Source organism: Dasypus novemcinctus, chromosome 3 (genome assembly GCF_030445035.2).
Source record: "Dasypus novemcinctus isolate mDasNov1 chromosome 3, mDasNov1.1.hap2, whole genome shotgun sequence".
Lineage (NCBI taxonomy): Eukaryota > Metazoa > Chordata > Mammalia > Cingulata > Dasypodidae > Dasypus > Dasypus novemcinctus.
Window position 1 is genome coordinate 140,646,236 of NC_080675.1, and position 20,211 is coordinate 140,666,446.

The following is a 20,211-nucleotide window of genomic DNA, read 5'->3' on the forward strand; positions in this document are numbered from 1 at the left end:
ACGCCCAGAGCAAGTACAGTTATGATCGCCCCTTTGTTTTCTCTGTTGTAGTTCTTTTTTAGAGTCTTTCTCTCATTTTATTTCATTTGATGTATGCCTTTCCCACACCCCACTTTGTTTTATGGACGAGAAACTGAGATTCAGAGAAGTTAATGATGGGCTCCGGGTCACACAACCAGCATGTGTCGAAGGCAGGACTCAAACCTGGTCACTCTAATTTCAAAGCCACTAGGTTTAGCCTACTGCCCTGTGCCTGTTCCCACCAGGTGACTTGCCAGGCATAGAGGATGGTTGTAGGGAAGGAACAAGGCCAGGGCAAGCCAAACGGCCTGAGAACTCAGTCCTGAGAGGCAGTCAGAATAAGGTGTGGTGATGCCTCTTCTCACACGGAGAATCAGAGTGGAGGAGACTTGAAGAGGCTGCTAGAGACCACTTAATTCAAACCCCTCATTTTGCAGGAGGGCACTGAGGGCCAGAAAGTCAGAGCAACTTGTCTAAGATCATGGGTCTAATCAGGAGTCAACCCCAAGTCCTCGAGTCTTGAAGCCAAACTCTTTCCACTTCAACGTCAGCACCCAAGGGGAGCCTGCCCTGTAGACCCCGCCTTGGGGTGGGGGTTGGAGGCACAGAGCAGTGGAGATGCCCACAGCCCACTTCCTATGGAGGGTCAGGCCAGCGTGGGAAGGGAATCCTGCAGCACAGGCTGGGCCAGCCTCTCTGTCCTTACAGCCCTCACATTATGACAAATGACAGTATGTGACTCCAGGGAAATCTGTGATATTTGGGAATGTCGTAAGGTAAGGTCATTCTACTTTGTCAAAAGCCCATAATGGAAGGTAAGCTGGCCTCAAAGTGAAGATACTTCTTTTGCACAGACAGGCAGCTCCCGGCGGTTGCAGTTGTGTAAGCCTCTCAGATAAAGAATGACTCAGAGTTGAGTCAGAGGTCCTCCGGTCCATTCCCCTCCACCAAACAGAATTACCCCCAAGTCCTCCCAATGAGGACGTGGTCTCAGCATCATGAAGCCTCTCAGGAGGGAGATGTCACCCATCTTTGCTTGCTCCTAGCGCTGCTCCAAGCACTGGCCTGAGAAGCAGGAGAGGGAGGGGCCAGGTACTCAGGCTGCTGCTCTCAAAAGGATGCTGAGTTAGAACAAGCCATTCTGCACCGAAGCAGACTGATGGTGCAGCTGTCAGCATGCACACTCCAGGTCATCAGGAAAGCTGCAGGGCAACTCAATAATTCAGCAAAATAATTCATGTTCCAGGAATGCAGCCTATTTTCATAAGCAGCCACTCACTCACCCAGCCCTAGTGGCAATAGACAGCAGCCCAGTCCTCCAAGTACTCAAGAGAGCCACACCTTGGGCTCTGTCCTGGGACAGAGATTAATGGGTCCCAGGGCAGGGACATTTGTGCCCTTGCCATTCACCAGGGTCATAGGAACTAATGCTGGTAAAAAGTAACAAACTGGGAGAGTTGGAAGGTAGCGCTGGTTCCCACCTCCTCATCACACAGTCAAGGTCTAGACCAAGGGGATACGGTAACGGCTAAGCAGCTCCTAGTGAAACAACCCTCCTGCAAACAACTATAAAATCTGGGGAAAAGATAAAAAACAACAACCTGAACGCATGAGAGAGAGGGAGAACAAAAGCAGGCAGATCCTGGAGAGAGTAGACACTTGGAAGACAGTGGGTGAGCTTGGCCTGAGGGCAGGCCCTACTCAACTCTACTCTGGCTGGCTAATACTTGGATAGAAAACCCGCAGGCTTACTGGACTGAAGAACCACAGGACAAGGCCAGGATGTGCCCAGCAGCTAGAAAGTAAAGAGGGAAATCCCAGAAAGAAGAGAGCCACAGAGAACGACTCCCAAATACTTCGTAAAGTATCTGCCCAAACTTCTAGCCCTGGAATTATCTGCAGAGGGGGGAGACTCCAAGCAGCCCAACTAAGGCTAAAAATACTGAACTTTCAGAGTTTTGAATTTGAATTCAGTCAAGCTGACTGGAGTGACTAACAAACAAACAACAATAAAAATCAATATTCTCTAGAGGAACATAGCAGAATTTAGTCTTTACAATGTGTCACTGATGTCCAGGATATAATCTGAAATTACTAGACATATGAAGAAACCAGAAAATGTCACCTATACTCAAGTGAAAAGACAATCAATGAAGACCGACCCTGAGATAATTAGCAGAAAAAAATTTTTTTTGAAACAACAATCATAGCTATGCTCAATGTCTCACAGCAAGTTAGTAGCAAAACCTTTAAGAAAATCAGTACTTTGGCTTCTCAGCACAGAGAAAACTCCCCCATCCACACTGACCACCATGATCCTGGCATAAACCCCAACAGGCATTGGGTCCATAAGTAGAAGCAAAAGAGAAATCTGGAATCAACACAGATGTTCAGCAACTAGAAATGAGTCCACTACACAGCCTCTTCCTCATATCCTTACTTACCTTTTATCTGTTGGTTTCTTACCCCTCAAATAGTAATTCTACCTTGCATGTCTAATATATCACATTTTTTTCCATTTTCCCCTGTACTTGTCAAAGTGTTTTCATATCCTTGACCTCACTGGATCCTGTGAGGCAGGTAGGGAAAGGATTATTATATCTGTTTGATGAGTACATTGGGAACCCTCAAAATAAGTGATTTGCCTCACAGTCATCCAGAAAAATATGTCCTCTCTTCCTACCTCTTCTTCTCTCCCCAGTGACAGGAGAGTGTCAATGGTTTGCAGGAGGACTGCAGACAACAGCCAAGGATTACCAAGTGCAGTTATGCAGGCTGAGCACTGCCCAAGGGCAGCCTGACCAAGAGGCTGAGAAATTGCCAAAATCGAGGCTGTGCTCTGCTCCTCAAGCTGGCTGGGGCTGCATCAGCTCTAAGGGGCTGTCTTAGGTTGGATCTTTCCCCAGAAGCAGAGACTGAGACAAGGACTCAAGGACAAGCAGTTTATTTTGGAGACGATCCCAGGAAACACTGGTAGGGGAGTAGGAAAGGGAGCAAGACAAGTAAAGGCAGCCAACACACAGTGTTGCTGAGCAGATTACTGCTTTGGGCACCTGCGGCTCGGTCCCACTGGGGACTGCTGGGAAACGATGCAGAACACACCTCGGTGCAATTGTCTCCACCCAAAGTGCAAGGAGGCTGGGGTATTCAGCCACCAACGCCCCATCTGGCAGTGGTTGAGGGTGCCTCTGAGGGCATGAACGCTCCAGCACTCTGGCCCGCCCAGTCCACATGCTCCTGTGGCCAGAAAGAGTCCTCAGCAGAGCAGCACAGGAGTTCAGGGTGAGGGAGTTCCAGGGGCATGTGGGAGGTGCCCCAACAGCGTCTGCTACAGGGGCCTCTTTCTAACGGCACACGGGCTCTTCGTGCGCCAGCCGCGGCCCTGACCACTGTCATCAGAGGGAGGTACTCACCGGTGCCTGGTGCACTTGAACCAGTTGAGGATGTCTGTGCATCGCGTGTAGTAGATCTGGTCGAAGGGGTGTGCGTACGATTCCTGGACAGTCACGGCGTAGCTGAGAACCAGAGGGGTGTCAGGAGACGTGGTCAGCACTGGGGAGGCAGGGCTGATATTCACCCTCCCCGGGGGCGCTGGGCCTGCAGCCCTGAGGCCCCACAGCCAAAGCTCCAGGGTGGGCTCCAAACTCCCCCAGCATCCTCCTCGGGCCCTCGGAGTGGAGGCGATCAGGGCACACGAGCTTGCCTGAGCACAGGATCTAGGGCACGCCCCTTACTGCCTTTGACCCAGCTCATTTTCTGAAATTCTATTTCATTTGTTCATTTCACACAGAGCAAATAAAGAGGGCTTAGGCTTATCCTGTGTGGCTCTGGAAGGAAGAGCCAACAAGTTTAAAACTACTTTGGGCTTTTTCAGATCTTTCTGGTTCTCAAAGCACATGCGTGGAAGGTGAGGCTTGCAGCAACTTTATCAATTAGGGGGCCCCATTTTATAGATGAAGGAACTAAAGCTCAGAGAGAGGTGGCTTGCCCAGGTCACACAGCCAGTACCAGTATCTGCTAAGACTGATTGAGGGCCCTGTGTTAAGTGCTTTACAGATCCCATCCCTTTTAATCCTCATGCAATCTTATAAGGTAGGTAAATCACTATCCTCATTTTCAGATGAGGAAACCGAGCACCAATCAAAGAGGATGAGTGAGATCACCCCATTAACCTTAGGCTCTGTTCTGCCTCTACTACTATTTGGGGGCACTTTAAGGACATGCCCCCAGACCTCCTGAAATAAGCACCTTGTTATCCTGCCTGGTAGCTGCAAGCCTGGACCAGCAGGCGGAAGCCACAGGGCAGCAGGTCTCAGCTTAACCAAAATAACCCTTTCTCCATGCCCGCCCCGGCAGGGGTTTGACGAAACAGCATCGGGTGCCAGGATGCTAAAGCGAGGAGGCATACTTCCTGTGCAGGCTGGAGAGGAGACCTCAGCTGAGATTCTGAAATTAATTTTTACGAAGGTTGATTTATTCAGCGTTTTCCCCAGAAGGCTCGCTGGCCTGGGCCAGATGGCCAGGGCCAGGCTATAAAAGCCCGTCTGTTTCGCCTGAGGAAACTCTGTTGTTCTACTTGCTGGGGCCTGAGCAGGCCTGAGCAGGCCAGCACCCCACGTGGGTCCCTAGCAGCCTCTTTGTGCCTGAAAGGCCCGAGGTCTAGAATCCAGAAGGAGGGGGCAGGAGCAGTCACCCCGCCCAGGGTCTCTGAAGCACCAAGGACGTAAGACCCTCAACGAGCACCCACAGGCGGCACACATCTATGCAGACTCGCCCAAACCCCTGTTTTATCTCCAGGCTGGGGCAGGCTGAGGCAGCTCGACACCCACCCCCTGCTTTCCAAAGGTCCCTTCCACCTCGGGAACTCCACGACCCTGTGCCCTGACACGTCTATACACCTACACAGCTGCAGTCCAAACTCGTGGAGTCAAGTCTGAACCCTGCCACTTGTTAGCAGCATGTCCTTGGACCTGTTCTCTAGCTCCTGGAAGCCTGTTTCCTTACTTGTAAATCTGTGATAAATATTACCAGGGACTTCAGTTATTGTGAGGATCGAAGGAGGGCAACAACGGTATGGAGGGAAGATAAAGTGAGATAATATATGTAAAATGCACAACACAATGCTGGGCACACACTGGGTGCTTAATAGATGTCAACCATCATTACAGCACGGCCAAGCCAGGCCCTGAGGGCTGTTCCCTCCCCACTACGTGTTGGGGAGAGAGGGAGCAAGACCTGCACGCAGATGAGACTCCCGGCCCTGGGAAGGCACTCAGGGGTTCAGGCTCCCCTTCCCAGACGGATGGGGAGAGCGGGCGCTCAGAGAAAAGGCACAGCCCAGGAGGGGGGTGGGAGGGGCGTCCCAGGGGATGCACCCTGCTCTGCAGGGGTGCCCTGGGCTGAGCAAGTCTGGCACCCAGTCCTTGTACTAGCTCCAAGTCTCTGACCTGAAGTACATGCCCCCAGTTTCATGGCTGGGTGGTTTAACGCCGCTCATTTGCCAACATGCTAATGAGGGGCCAGATTAATTTTGTAAAGCCAGGCTTTACCAGCCAGGGGAAGTCTTTACACCGGGTTTTATGGTGGAGGGGCATAATTAACAAGGAGCCCGCCAGAAGCACTAATCCAGCTGGGAAATTGTCCCTAAGAGGTCTCTGGAGCCCGGGGCGTTTTTCTGTAATGCCACACAGACTGGATCCACCCACGGGGAGCCCTCAGCGGAGCTCAGTAGGAGAGGCTGCTCTCGGTAAGCTGGACAAAGGAAGCACCCTGGTATCACCAGGCATCACCTCCAGGGCTTCTTCTCTGGGTGCTGGAGAAGCCCTGAGGGTCCCCAGACCTCATCTGAGCTGTCAGGTTCCCTCCCTGTCCTCCCCGCACAGCTGTGACCTCCGATAGCCTAATCGGCCTGAAATGCCAGCTCAGTTCAGGCTTGGCTCAGGATATTTCCTCATTTCAAATTTATTCACGTTGGGCAAGTTAAGAAAATTTGAGAGTTTCATTTGGGTCTGAACTGATCCACCCCATGCAAATGGGATTCAGGGAAGAGGGAAGTCAGGGTGGTCCCTACAATCAGGAAAGGCTTCCTGGAGGAGGCATCAGGGAGGGCAGCAGTGAGCAGATGGGAGGAAGGCATTCTGGGGCTGGGATAAGGCACAGTTGTAGGGAGCAACGGTGTCAGGTGGAGGGGAGGGGTGTGCTGAGGCTGGGGTCCACTAACCAAAGCAACTGACAATCCTTCTCTGACCCACTGGGAAATAAAACCAGGAGGGGAAAGGGGCCTGAGAAACCTCAGAAGCACATGGAAAGGGCAGTAGATGTGGCTCAAGCGATTGGGCTCCCATCTACCACATAGGAGGTCCAGGGTTTGATACCCGCACAGGAGCACTGGCCCACATGGAGAGCTGGCGCAGCAAGATGACGCAACAAAGAGACATAGAGGAGAGACAATAAGAGACGCAGCAGACCAGGGAGTTGAGGTGGTTCAAGAGCTTGAGCACCTCTTTCCCACTCTGGAAGTTCCCAGAGTTGGTTCCCGGCACTACCTAATGAGATTACAAGCAGACACAGAAGAACACACAGGGAATGGACACAGACAGCAGACAACGGCGGTGGAGGGTGGGAGGAAATAAATAAATCTTTCTTTAAAAAAAAGAAGCACGTGGAAAGCTCATGGAAATGCAGGTTCCTGGGCTCCGCCCCAGACTCCTGAAGCAGCCTCCAGGGATAGACTCCAGTGTTCATAAGCACTCTCTGGTGCGTCTGATGTGCATTCAAGTCTGAGAGGGCCAGCTCCTGCAAAACTGGAGTTGTCAACAACAGAAGACAATAATTGAGTTTTATGGTCCTCAAAGCACTTTCATGAAATTGTTGCCGTCGGTCCTCCAACAAGCCTGAGAGCGAGGGTAATTATTTTCCCCAGTTTAGAGAGGTAAAGAAAGTAGGCTCAAAATGGCTAAGAGAATTCCCCAAGGACCTACAGCTAGCAGGTGGAAAAATCCAGACTAGAAAACCCAGGTTTTCTGGCCACACATCTCATACTCTTCCTACTTCACCATAAAGAGGCACAAGGCAGCATTTCACCCTTTGTCCCAGCCTTGACTTAGTCAAGGTCACGGGAAATGAGGCCACTGTCCCTCTGCCTCCCCAGCCAGTCCCTCCTGGCCCCCGAGTGTCCAGGCTAGCCCTGGGCCTGGGCCTGCTCAGGCGCGGTGACTTTCCCTGCCACGGGCTGGACGTTCACACTCGCAGGGTACTGGGCATGAAGCACGGGCAGCCTAACTCTCCTGTCCTCCTCTGCCATCTGCTTCTCCCGTCAGGCCTTCATCTTAATTTTATTCATTTGATTTATTAGCATCTAAGTGGCAGAGTCGTCTTGGTCAGCACGGCCAATCAATTCCAGGGTTTAATTCGGTTTTTCCTGATTGGGTCTCTGGTCACTGTCTCCCTTCTCACCCAAATCAATATTTTAACCTTGGGCTTCAAAGTCAGGCTGTCTGCAGGACCCGGCCCATTCCCCAGGACCTTGTGCCGCAGCCAGAAGGCGGTGGGCTCTTCTGCTGTGGCCCCTCTGCGGCACGTCCCAAGGTAGCCCCTCACTCCCATCAGATTGGAAGCAGCAGGGCTCTCAGCCTTCCTCCTCAGGACACACCCAAGCTGCAGAGCGGTTCCCGTTCTGGGAGGAACAGCATCCCAGCATCCCAGCCAAGACGCCTAGGACAAGAGTCCACCCACCATCTCCTCCTGCACCCACCTGCCTGCGTTGGCTGTGGACAAGCCACTGGGGGCCCTCTGGGCCTCTGTTTCCTTGTCTGTAAAGTGGTGGGAAATCAGGGAGGGGCCTGGCGGCACACGGCCAACTCCCAGGCCCCCCACCGGACCCCTTCCACCCTGACCACCCACAGCAGAGCCTCAGACAGACCCGCCGGCTCGGGCCTGCCCTTCCGCGTACGTGCTGCCGCGCCAGCTGGACTGCGGGCCCCACGCGGACGGGCACGGGCGAGGGCCACGGGGAGCGCCCGGCCGAGACCCGCATCTTACCTCTCCCAGTGACTGCACACGTTGGGGTCCTCGGGGTTCAGGGTGAGGGCGGCCGGCAGGAAGGAGAAGACGAGCGCTGCCGTCGGGAGCGCCATCCCGGGCCTGGCGGGGAGAACAGAGAAGGCGGCGTCACGCACAGCCCGCCTGCCCGGGTACCTGCTGGGCGCCGGAATTTCCCACGGAGCGTGCAGCAGCCTCGCCAGGCGGACGGAGCAGCTGATGTCTTACACTTGCGAGCTCTGACGCGCGCTGGACAGCTCACCGGTTCTGAGTAACGGAAGAGCAGGAAGCCTGAGTTGGGGGAAAGTCCAAATTCTAGGTCAGGGGAGCTTCGAGTTTTTTGGCTTATGGACGGCTTTGAGAATCTGATGAAAATTAGAGACCTTCTCTCTAGAAAAAATGCCCAAAGGCTCAAAACTGGTTGTGGTTTCAGGGTGTCCTCAGGCCCCCGGGTCCATCTTTGGCCCCAAGAACCCTGAGCTGAACAGCTTTGAGGGCAGCGTCCTGCTCCTGTCCCCTCTCCCTCATCTTTGACATGCTTTGCCCACCCGCCCGCTGCCAGGGGCACACTCTCCCGGCTGCCTCTGAGAAAGAGGGGCATGGGATCTAGTGTGAGAAAACCCTTCTGGGCAGCTCTGGCCAAGAAAGTCCCAGAGAAGACTGGACCTTCCCTCTCTCATTTGCTCTCTGATGCCACACACTTCCCTGAGAGTGAGGCAAGTCACTGCACGGCATTCTCCCCACCGGATGGAAAGCTGAGACCCCCCGGTGGGGGGCTTCGGGTCCCTGAAATAGCAGCCTTTGAGGAGCAGGAACCAAGGGCCAAGGGCCCCCCACAGAGGGCAGAGGGGCCCAAATGCCCCGGAGCCACCTCCCTGTCATGCCACTCCAGGACCCCGTGGGCCTACAGGCTTAGTCTAGACTTCCAGTCCAAGGATTCCTACCTGGTGGGCCGCCAGCCCTGGGGGGTCTAGGGAGCCCCAGAACCACCTCCGGGGGTGGAGCTGGAGTTCATCTGTATCCTGAGTATCATGGTTAGAATGAGCACTGGCTCAGAAAGATAGTCCTATTTCTCATGTGTACACAGATGCTATCGGGGTTTACTTAAAAGCTTCACTGAATTCAGAGTGGCTTTTCTTCTCAATCTACAAAACTAAAAATGCAACTTCTAATAATTAGGGATGGGGAGGTATATACAATATTTTGACATTGCAAAGAGGTCCTTTTGACCTTGCAAAGAGGATCTAGTCCACTGGACCTGGGTTTACAGATGAGGAAGCACTCGCCTTCTTTGGGGGAACAGGGAAGTGTGGCATGTATTTGCACACACCCCCATTTGTACCCAGAGGGAAGTTAAATTGAGCTCCTTTCTCCGTGAAAGGTCCCCACCCCCAACAATTTCCTTGTTAAATTCTTTCCTAGCAGCGCCTCCAAAGATAAACAAATTGTCACAAATTCTGTATAACTGTGGGGGTCCAAATTAATGACTAATGAGGTTTTTCTCCCTATCTGTGATCTGGAAATAATCTGGCTAAATGTATTCTGAAAATCAGTTAGGAAAGAGAAGAACGATTCTAGAGTTTCTGCTCAATTTGCAGAGTCCAGGCATAAGCAAACCACAGCCGCTCATATATCGCCCAGCCCCCTGCCCCCTCCCCAGCCCCCAGGGACCTAATCAGCACCGCAGCAGCAGGCCCTGCATGGACAGATCCGTACACCAGGGCTGCGGAGGAGCTCAGCCATCGCTGCAAACCCATTCTCCCCAGAGAGGGGGGAAAGGAGCTTGCCCGGGAGAGCTGGGGGGTGATTCAAACGTAGAAGGGGCATCTGCTTCCAGGTGGCAATTGGGCTGATGAGGTGTGGCACAGAGAAAGAGACGCATGGACCCAGTGCCCGGGAACTCAAGGAGCCTCCTGCCCACTGCAGAGAGGGCCTCGCCCGGCTCTCTCTTGGCCCCAACTCACTGCTTTGACTGCTCCCGTTTTCTCCAGCATTCTCCCGAGCAGAACCCTTACAGCGCCTTCAAACATATTAGCCTTAGAATACCAAACAATGAGGCAGCTGGACAAGAGAAGAGCCAAAGTTGTTCCCCTGCCCCTCTTCAATCCATGGTGGGGGGAGAGGTGAGGAGAGGGGGACAAAGTAGAATATTGCCATCCTGGGAGACATCTTTCAAAATCTTCAGGCCTAGACAGGACTGTTTGCCTGACTCTCCTTGACAGTGAAACACATGGAAACCAGAGGCGGTGATGGATAGTTGGCCGGGCACACGGGAGAAGGCCAGGGAGCCAGATGGTCCAAGGACCATCTCCGCACGCCCCTTGCTCCCTGGTCGTGTCCTAGTCCGTGGTGGCGCCAAGGTGGTCGGGGACAGAGGGTGGAAGAGAAGACTCCTCTTGGATCCGCTCAGCCCTCAGGTGTTTTCTGTGGACCTGGCCTGTTCTACAAGGTGCAACCTTATCACCCCTTCCCCGGGACGGGCTGGTCTTCTCACCTGCTCATTCTTACCTCCCAGGCGTGCCCACGCTTCCTGAAATGCCTCCCTCCCCGACCGCCCTGCTTCCCCCTGCTCTGCACACCCAAACCTCACGCACTCGGGGTCCAGCTCAGATCCCCAGGCCCTGTCACCCCCCACAGGGTTTGGCGAATGGTGTGGATACCGCCGGAGCATCTGCTGTGTGTCAAGCCCTTCACACTCAGCTTACAGCCTGGGCCCCGCGGTCCAGGGCTCATCACCGCCCGACTTTCACTGACAGCTTCTGGGGCGTGATCTTGTCATCCTTCTGACATGGGGCTGAGTCCAGGCGGCCCTTTCAGGGAGTGATTTCACACAAAGCCCTTCCACTGGGCTCAGACGCTGCGCTGAGGAAGGCGCCGTCACCACATGGGGGCAACTCTTCCCCATTACCTTTAATAGAACTTCACAGGACAACAGATCCCAAAGACGTATGCTCGGAGATAACTGAGGGAAAATCAATCCTCCCGTAGCGGTTATTAGGGCAACTCCATTCAGAGTGACAGAGGTTAACGTATCGGGCACCATCTGATTTAGGGCATTAATAATTAAATAAGAAAATGCCCTGGGCTTCAGTTCAGGGGAAGAGAACATGTAAATACATCAGCTCGTTCCCCTTCCTCCCGTCCATGCTCCCTGCATGCTAAGAGGCAGAGGAAGGCAAGTGAAGTTCCAGAAGCAAAGACATGTTTTTCCCTTGACCCAGGGCATGGGTGTCTTCACACCTGATGAACTGGGCAGCAAGAGCTCACCTGCCCAGCCCTGGGCCGTGCTGTGGGGGACTCCAAGAAACAGCACGTCATCGGCCAGTCTATTTAAGGAGACTTAGGGTGGCAAAGGTGGAAGTCCAACTAGGGCGCCTGTGGAAGACTTTGTGGAGTGGATGGGACTTAGGATGGGGAGAATATGAAAAGGAGGAGGACAAAGAAGGCCATTTCAGGGGCGAGCACAGCACAGACAAAAGCATGGAGGACGGTGCAGGTGGTGCTGGAGAGATGGGTAGCTGAGCGCTCCCACTGCAGAGCAGTCGTGGGCAACCTGGGAAGCTCTGGAGAGCATTTCCCAAAATTGTTCCATGAGATATTGATAGAAATCTTTCAGACAAAGGCTTCTGGATGGAAATGAGCTCAGGGCAGGCTGTGTGCTGTGTCTACATCTGGAATATTCACAGTGCATCTTATCATATCTTGGCCTCTGAGAAGATCCAAAGTAAAGAGGCCTGTTTTACATTGTTCTGCTCAGTGTTTCCCAAACTTATTTACCCTTTCTAGTGACTTGGCTCTAGGAACAGAGTTCCTCAGGATACCAGTTTGGGAAACTCTGCTCTCTCCCATCAAGGTCAAGTCTGAAGAACCCAGTCTGTGCTAGTCTGTGCCTTAGAGGTTTTATTCATTTGTTTAGTCTAACACTTGGGGGCCTACTCCATGCTGGGTATCTCACAAGACACCGACACCCCAGAAAAGGATCCCTCCTGCGAGCCTGGGGCTTCTGTCCTGGCCAGGGCCCGCCCTGCAGGCTGAGCAGACCTTAGTAAGGGCGGTGTCCCCTGGGGACCCTGCCTTCTGCCTGGGGCCCCACCAGCGCCAACACTGTAGAGTCCAGCCCTTCTCCCTGGTGGCGGCACAAACCTGGCCAGACTCCAGCTGCTCACATAACCTGCGTAACGTGGGGGCAGAGGGCAGACAGACAGACAGAAGGCCTTTGGCCTGTGATCAGTTATGTTCTCATAGACCATCTGTGCAAAATCCTCCCCCACCTGGTTCGCTTCCACCACCTGCCTACTCCTCCTGGCTGTGCCTAAATCTTGGACACTGAAGCCTGGAAACTATTCTCTCCATCCAGCCTCATCCAGGGAGTCCTTCCTTCTCAACCAGCTTGCTTTGGCAGCAGGGGTAGCAGAAGCCAGATGCTATTTTATGGGCCCTGGGAGGTTTCCATTCACACCACATGGGGATCAGTTGGGAGTTGCTGCTTAGAATGTTGAGAAATTGGGGCTAGTGGGAAAGCGTGCCATGACTGATTAGGAATGCCTGCCATGGGCTTTGGATGGGAGAGGGACAGCACAGGTGCCGTGCACTTGTCACTCCTGCTTTCCATTGCTGAGCAGGTATCCTAACCTAATCTATCAGAGACATCTATTTTCCTGGGCTCCAACCTGTCTTGCCACCACTATGTTGACATAGCTGGGAATGTTTGCCTCCTAGCAGCTGTCATCCTACTGGGCCCAGGTCCCTGCTTCATGCCAGGGTCATGACTTCAGGGTCCCAGTTGGGGCCTGTGTAGGCACTTGGGCCCTGCTGCTCTAGCCCTAGCAGCCGGCCCATTCCCATTATGACAAAGTCAGGCATACTCTCTTCATTCCTCCTGGGAGAGCTCCAAACTCAGGGACCCAGCTGATGGGCTGGATTGGGGGTGGGGTGTCCTAGCAGGGGTGGGATGAGCAGCCTGCTGGGGTCTCCTGGCCTGGACAGAGAGAAGTATATTGAAAAAAATTGCTCCTCTCCTGGATGCGCCAGCCAGCTGAGGCTTCGGCTCTTCCCTCTGGACCATAGAGCACACACAAGGTTTCCTTTCCTTTGTAACATGCCCCTAGAACAAATGCTTCATGTGGACAGGGCTTTCAGGTGGTTTTGTTTACTGTTCTGTCCTCAGCACCAAGAGTACTACCGCACATAGTGGGGACTCAATCCATTTGTGTCAACTGCTCGTTGACTCTGCAGTCGATCTCCTCCTTCGACCTCTCATTTATCCCAAGCCTCCGGATCAGCCACACTGCTCGTGTCTGGACTGATGGAGGCCACCAAAGACCTGTCCCGACAGCAGGTGGAACGGCACGGGACATTCCGTGCTGGGTTAACATTGGCCTGCAGAGACACCAATCTGTTGGTGTCAGATGCAGTGAGCACCCGGGACATCCTGAGAGCGATTCAAAGACCCTTGCTCAGGCCACCTTTCAACACGGGGGTACGTCAGCTCGGCAGCTCCAGGAAGCAACACAAGACGGGCATTGAAGCCCAGTCAATAGCCCAAGCTGCACTTGGAGACTGGCTGGTGCTGCAAGTGCCAAATGAAAAGGCGCTTTCAGGCTCAGGACACAGCAGAAGCAAAATCCAAGCTGGGGCTGATAAAGCAAACGCCTCACATTCCTCCCAGCATGTGGGTGTAGAGAGAGAGATTTCTATCTTCTATTTATAGAAGATACGCGTGTGCATCCACACATGCACACTCTATTTTTTTTCTGAATAAAACAAACCAAAAAAAGCCAAGCTTGCACTAGATGGGGCAAAAGCCAAGGTTATCCCGTCCAGTCTAGACGACCTGTCCCTCCGTCTCCACGCTGCCCTCTCAGCTAGCTCCCGGCCCCCAAGCCCCACTCTGCTGGCCAGCCTTGCCGAGGTCTGATCCGTGTGAGATGAGAAGAGGCCCTGCGATCACACCCGCCCTCGTAATTAAGAGGCTCTGTTCCTTGCCTTGATGAAGCCTCCTGCCCTCCAGCAATCCCACCAGGGGCTGGGTTTATATGGCATGTTCTCTAATCTCACTGCACTTTTTTAAAAAGTTCTAAAAAGTAAATCCACAGCTCTTAATCTCCAAAAGAGTGATTCCCTGGCTGCAGGAGCACGGCAGAAACTCCCAGCGCCAACGTGGAGGCTGTGCCAGGCGCCTGCCCCATGGGGATAAATCAGAGGGGATTGGAGTCACCTCCGACATGTTAAACGTCTTCCTCTGCGTCTGGGCTCCGATTCCCTGATAAATTCTGTTTTCTCCTTGCCTGGAAAGCCTCGGGCTGCAAATCCTGAGAATGGCACCATGGAGGCCTGGGGAGCCCATAAATCAGGGTCAGAAGACTGTCCTAGCCCCTGTGTCCTTCAGGCCTGCAGAGAGCAAGGGGCCCCGACGTCAGTCAGGCATGGAGAGAAATCCCAGGCTATCCCCACCGCAGGGTAGGAACCGTCAGACTAATAACATGCCAGGCCCCTTCCCGTAGTGCTCAGCCTGTGGGCCCCAGGCCTTCGACCGCCCCCGCCCCCATTCCTGAGCAGACAGCAGCTGCACCCCCAGCCTCCAGCCCCTCTGAAGATGAAGGGAGAAAACTTATCTGTGTTCTTAGGCCATTTCATTTCTTACAAAGCAATCATCTCCATCTTTCCATTTCTTTGCAAATTAGGGCCCGCTCAGCTGGCCTTGCCAGTGCCAAAACCCACTCCAGGCCTGCTCTTCCCTCTCCCACCCACACCCAGGGCTGAGGGCTTCTTGAAACAGCGGGAGCCCCTCATGCCCCAGAATTAAATCACGGCTATATCTACCAAGCCTCAGAAGACAAATCCAGGGCCACACAGTCCCACGGGGATTAGACCCCATTTCTGCTCACTCTAAAAAACATTTCTCAAACTGCAAGATGCAACCACGAGGGCCCAGATGGGAAGGGGGTACTGAGGCAGTGGCGCTGGGGAATCGGTACCTGTAGCAGTTTGATACGGTTATGAATTCCAAAAATAGATATTGGAGTGTGTTTGTAATCTGGTCTGTACCTGGGTGTGATTAAGTTATCATCAGGGCTTTGATTGGGCCACGTCATTAGGGCCTTGAGTCCCCACACTTGGCATGTTATAAAAGACATGACAAAGGACAGAGTTGAGAGTTTTTGATGTTGGAGTTGTTCTGTGTTTTTGTTGTTGTTGGAGTTTGATGCTGAAGCCTTAAGCTGGAGCCCAAGGAAGTCAGCTCACAGAGGAGAGAGAAGCCAGCCCAGGGGAGAGAGGACCTGAGCCAGGAGAAGAACACAGAGGAACAGAGATGGCTCCTTAGACATGGCAGAAACTCCAGGGAGAGACACAGAGCCATTTACCTGATTGTCTACAGCTGACCTTGCGGAGGAAACAGAGGAGCTGAGCCCAGAGGAACCCAGGAAGCCTGAGCCCTCACAGACGTCGGCAGCCGTCTTGCTCCAACACGTGGAAACAGACTGTGGTGAGGGAAGTAACTTATGCTTTATGGCCTGGTATCTGTAGGCTCCTACCCCAAATAAATACCTTTATAAAAACCAACCAATTTCTAGTATTTTGCATCAGCACCCCTTTGGCTGACTAATAGAGTGCCCGAGCCTCGGGTTCAGTAGCCAACCCTGGAAGATCAAGTCCCCCACTGTGCTGAGATGTGGGAACAACGGGCTGCAGGGCAAGCCGCGTCGTGTCAGCACAAGCACCTGGACAAAACTCAAAGCATCCACTGTCCAACACCTCAACTCACAGGCAGAAACTGTCCTCGGAAAGGGCGGGGCCTCATCCAGGTCACACAGCTAAGCCGGCTGCAGGGCTCACCAAAGGGAATGGGGGAGTGAGACTGGCCTGGGAGCGAATCCTGACTGGCCTGGCTGGATGAAACCACTGACCTGCTCTGGGCCCGAGGGGCCACATCTATAACATTACACAAGACCCGCTACACAGGCTGATAGGAAGTTAGATGAGGGAAGTGGACTTGGCCCAGTGGTTAGGGCATCCGTCTACCACATGGGAGGTCCACGGTTCAAGCCCCGGGCCTCCTTGACCCGTGTGGAGCTGGCCCATGCGCAGTGCTGATGCGCGCAAGGAGTGCCCTGCCACTCAGGGGTGTCCCCCACGTAGGGGAGCCCCACACGCAAGGAGTGCCCCATAAGGAGAGCTGCCCAGGAATGGTGCCGCACACACGGAGAGCTGACACAACAAGATGATGCAACAAAAAGAAAGATTCCTGTGCTGCTGACAACAACAGAAGTGGACAAAAAAAGAAGAAAACACAGCGAATGGACACAGAGAACAGACAACTGGGGGCGGGGCGGGGGAGAAGGGGAGAGAAATAATAAATTAAATAAATCTTTAAAAAATAAAAAAAAAAGGAAGTTAAATGAGATACCAGGTAAAGCAGTTGGCCCGGGGGCTGGCACATAGGAGGTGATCAATAAAATGTTCCTTCCCTCCCAGTCACCTCTGCAACCCTCCCAACCCTATAACTCTGACTACCAGAATTTCAAAGAAGATGGGAGGGGGAAGCTACTGATGGGAAAAGTCTGCTGGAAAATCTATTCTCGGCTGTATTTATTTAGTGACCCCCCGATCAGTCTTAATAGTACCATTATCAGGACAGGTCTCCTCTTTCATCCATCCATTCAACAAACATTGATTGAATACTTGCCAATCACTGTGGACCCAAAGATGACTAAGGTAGAGCCCTGAACCCAAACCCCCAAACGCCTGCTGATGGGTATGTGGGAACAGCCGTGCCAGGGCAGTGAACCCAGGATGTGGCTTAATTCAAAGCACCGAAGCCCTTCTCCAGCAGAAAGCCTTGGGCAAACGTGATGGGAAATCAGAGACCTTTGCCGGGATCGATGCTTAACATCCCCACAGAACCCCTACACTGCAAGTTTGGCCCATCTCCATTTCAGTGGCCTCTGAACCCACTCTCCTGCAGGGAGCAAGGACAGTTCACAATCTCCTCCAGCCCCCCAGCTCCATCTGTCAGGGGCCCAGAGCAGCCCCTGGTCCCTCCCCACTGGGTCCTGAGTTCAATTCTGGAGCAGCGCAGCTCCTCACCCACCCCATCCTTTCCCTCTGTTCCCTAAAACAGTAACTTGCCGTATGGTCGTAAAATGATTGCTTTCCTGCTCTGAGCTTCAGGCTCTTCTTGTGCTTAAGGCTGGGTCAAAGTGTAGCATCTTTAGGACCCTTCCAGGTCCTCAAGTTCACCCACAATGTGTCTCCCTTCCCATCCCCTCCTACATTTGCCTTCTCGTCGCTCTCCCTTCTCAGCTTTGTCCAATCTCCCAGAGATAAGAAGATAAAACAGAAGAGGCAGAAGAATGGGATTCTAGCCTTGATTCCTGGAAAACTCAGTTACCTTCTCTGAGCCTCATTTTCCTCTTTTATAAAGTAGGAACAATCAGAAAACAACTTCTTATGAAAGTTAAATGGAGAATGCGGGCAGTGCCTTGCAAACTGCAGCCCCGTGCAGGAAACGCAGGTATCAGTATGGTTGAGCTGTCGGGCCTGAGCCCCTGTGCACTTCTGTCCAGCCCTCAGCACCCTTCTGAAGGCTGGCCTCTCAAGCGGGGGGTTATCTTGTCCCCAGTACCCACCCCTGGGGGTTGGGGGAGGTCTCAGGAGCTAAAAGGGCCTGGTCATCATCCCCTAGGCAGGGGCATCAGACAAGGGCAGTCTCTCTGGGTTTTCTTCTGGAACCTCCTGGATCTAGACCATGACATTCTGCAGTCAGACACCAACTGTCCCAAAGCCTGAAGGGCTATATCTATTTAACTGCTAGTGGAAATGCGCATTGGTGTGTTCTGAAAAGCAGCTTGGTAGTACATATCAGCATGTTTTAACATGTGCACTTGAACTCAGGATTCTACTCTGCAATTTAATGTTTAAAAACTAGGAGGTCCTTAGCATTTTCAGTTTGGCACTACTTGATTCACAATTTATTTGTTGACCAAATAAACTTTAACAAAAAAATATTTCACAAAAAATTTTATTTAATTGATCAAGTTGCAAAGATAAGTTCAAAAACGTGTGTTTCAGCATTGAAACAACCTACACATCCATTGGTGGGGACCTTGTTAAGTAAATTCCACCATGTCTTTATAACAAAATATTATGAAACTATTAAAAATACTAATGTGTGGGGAACATAGGCAAGCTGGGGGGAAATTGCCTTTACAAATTGTGCCCATGCTGTGATTAAAAACATTATGCCACTTCAAAGACCCAAAGTGATCTTATGACACAGAAAAATGGATGGATAATGCACAATTTTGTCAGCTCTATTCAGTATAATAAATGAATCAGGTATTTGGATTTTAAAAGAAATTTATTGCAGCCTTTTGTCCATGACACTGATGAATTCTGGCTCACAGCCCAGTAGGGTCAGCCCAGGGCATTTCGCCTCTCTCCAGGGCTCCCTCCCCTGCACCCACACCCCACGCCAGGCCCTGCTCCTCCAGGGGCAACGACAAGCTCTGCCTCTTACCCTCATGTGACCTTGGGTAGGTCACTTAGCCTCTGGGAGTCCCTGATTCCTTTCTGTGAAGTGGGAATCGAGATAAAACCTGACTCACAGAGTGAGAAGCTGGAGAAAGAATGGTGGTGAGAAGGGTCTGAAAAGAGCAAAGCCGGGGGTGAAATACTGTCCTCCTTGGGTTCAGCATTGGCCTCCTGGGGAGAATGCAGAACAAATGCTCCTGACGGAAAGCATACAGAGAGCGCTGAGTTCCTTAGGGTAGTGGGCGGGATAAGGACTGCCTCCCTGGGGTGGGACAAGTCTACGAGGACAGAAAGGAACTGAAGATGAATTTCAATAAAGTCCCAGTTTGGCCCTGCCCAGGCCCTGCTGACAACAGTCTAAACTGGAGATGATTCCAAGTCTGGAAGCAGAGGCCAATTTGGCTGCGCTGCTGGCCTAGACTTTGCCTGACAACCCTTCCACAGTCGCAGGCGCTTGTGATAAAACAGACCCTCCGACCCCTGGTCTCCTAGAGGCGCAAGAAGCCCCCTCACGTTCCAGCTCCCCAGCACCCCACATCTTTTCCCAAAGGAAGGAACCACTAAGAACCTGTCCCTCATCTCCCCAGGTTGAACGCTGCAGAATGGCACACACTCTCATACTCATTGTGCTCCTGGCCTGATTCTTCGTTGTTTATTTCAGTATTTTCCAGGAAATTGTTCATTAAAGATAAAAGCACCTGCTTACTGTAAGAGAACATTACACAAAGACTCTGCCGTGGGGGCCTGGGAAGAATATTAATTAATGAAGTGAAACCGAACAAACATGCTATAAATTAAAGGTCTAAAAAGAAACGCCTGGCATTTAGTGGATTATGATAGAAGGCTGCAATGAAACATCATATTTTTAGACCACAGTGGGGAAAAAATCCAGGGGGGAAGAGGGAGGGAAAAAATTACCAAAGGTGGCAGAGGTAACAATCTATTTCTGGAGCAACTAAAGCCTGTGCTTCCATTAAGAGAATTATAAATCAATTCCTTTTCGTCTGGGGGCATATATGCGCGGTGTATGCTAAATTAAAAAGCTTAACATGTCAGAGCAGTTCTTCCGAGGGTTCCATGGAACAATGCCGACTGAGGATTTTGGCCTGGGAGAGACACGACAGGTTATGAGGAAGGAAGTTAGGAATATTTGGGATGCATCATTGAGTTAGACTTAGTTGGCCACAGACCAACTGGGAACCAGGGTCCAAGACAAAATGCCACCAGACCTCAATTAACTGGGGCCTTCAATGAGCAGGAAAACCACTGGACGAGCTGGCCACACCCACGGCTGGTAGTCAGGTTGGTTATCACAGGGGAATTCCCACCCCAAAGCTAGTGATTTGTTTTTTTCTCTCCTAAAAAGCAGCTTCCTTGTTGGACTCACCCAGGACAACTAAAAAGGAGATGATGATGGGCAACACCCATCCCAAGGAACAGAGGAAGTCTGCAACTGCAAGCAAGATAGCTCCATCCATCTGCCCCATGGGATCTAAGCTCCCTTTCAATTAGAAGCAGAGTGGGCATCACCATCCCCAAATCCTCAAGATTGGGGAATGAACAATGGACTAAAGTAGACTTATTATTATTCTGCTATAGACTTATTTTTCTAGCAAT

At 52.2% G+C, this 20,211-nt stretch overlaps 1 protein-coding gene across 11 annotated transcripts in view; it reads right to left on the reverse strand.

Moving 5' to 3' along the window:
- MEGF11 (multiple EGF like domains 11) overlaps positions 1 to 20,211 on the reverse strand; it is a 345,568-nt gene that overhangs the window by 212,848 nt on the left and 112,509 nt on the right. For all 11 annotated transcript variants that reach the window (XR_011648443.1, XR_011648442.1, XM_071214251.1 and 8 more), the window contains exons 2-3: positions 8,062 to 8,163; positions 3,435 to 3,536 (exon numbers count right to left, since the gene is read on the reverse strand). Coding sequence is in view for 9 of the 11 variants with exons in the window: in XM_071214251.1 (XP_071070352.1) it covers positions 3,435 to 3,536; positions 8,062 to 8,156 (197 nt within the window). In the remaining 2 variants the exon portion in view is untranslated. The remainder of the gene's footprint in view (positions 1 to 3,434; positions 3,537 to 8,061; positions 8,164 to 20,211) is intronic.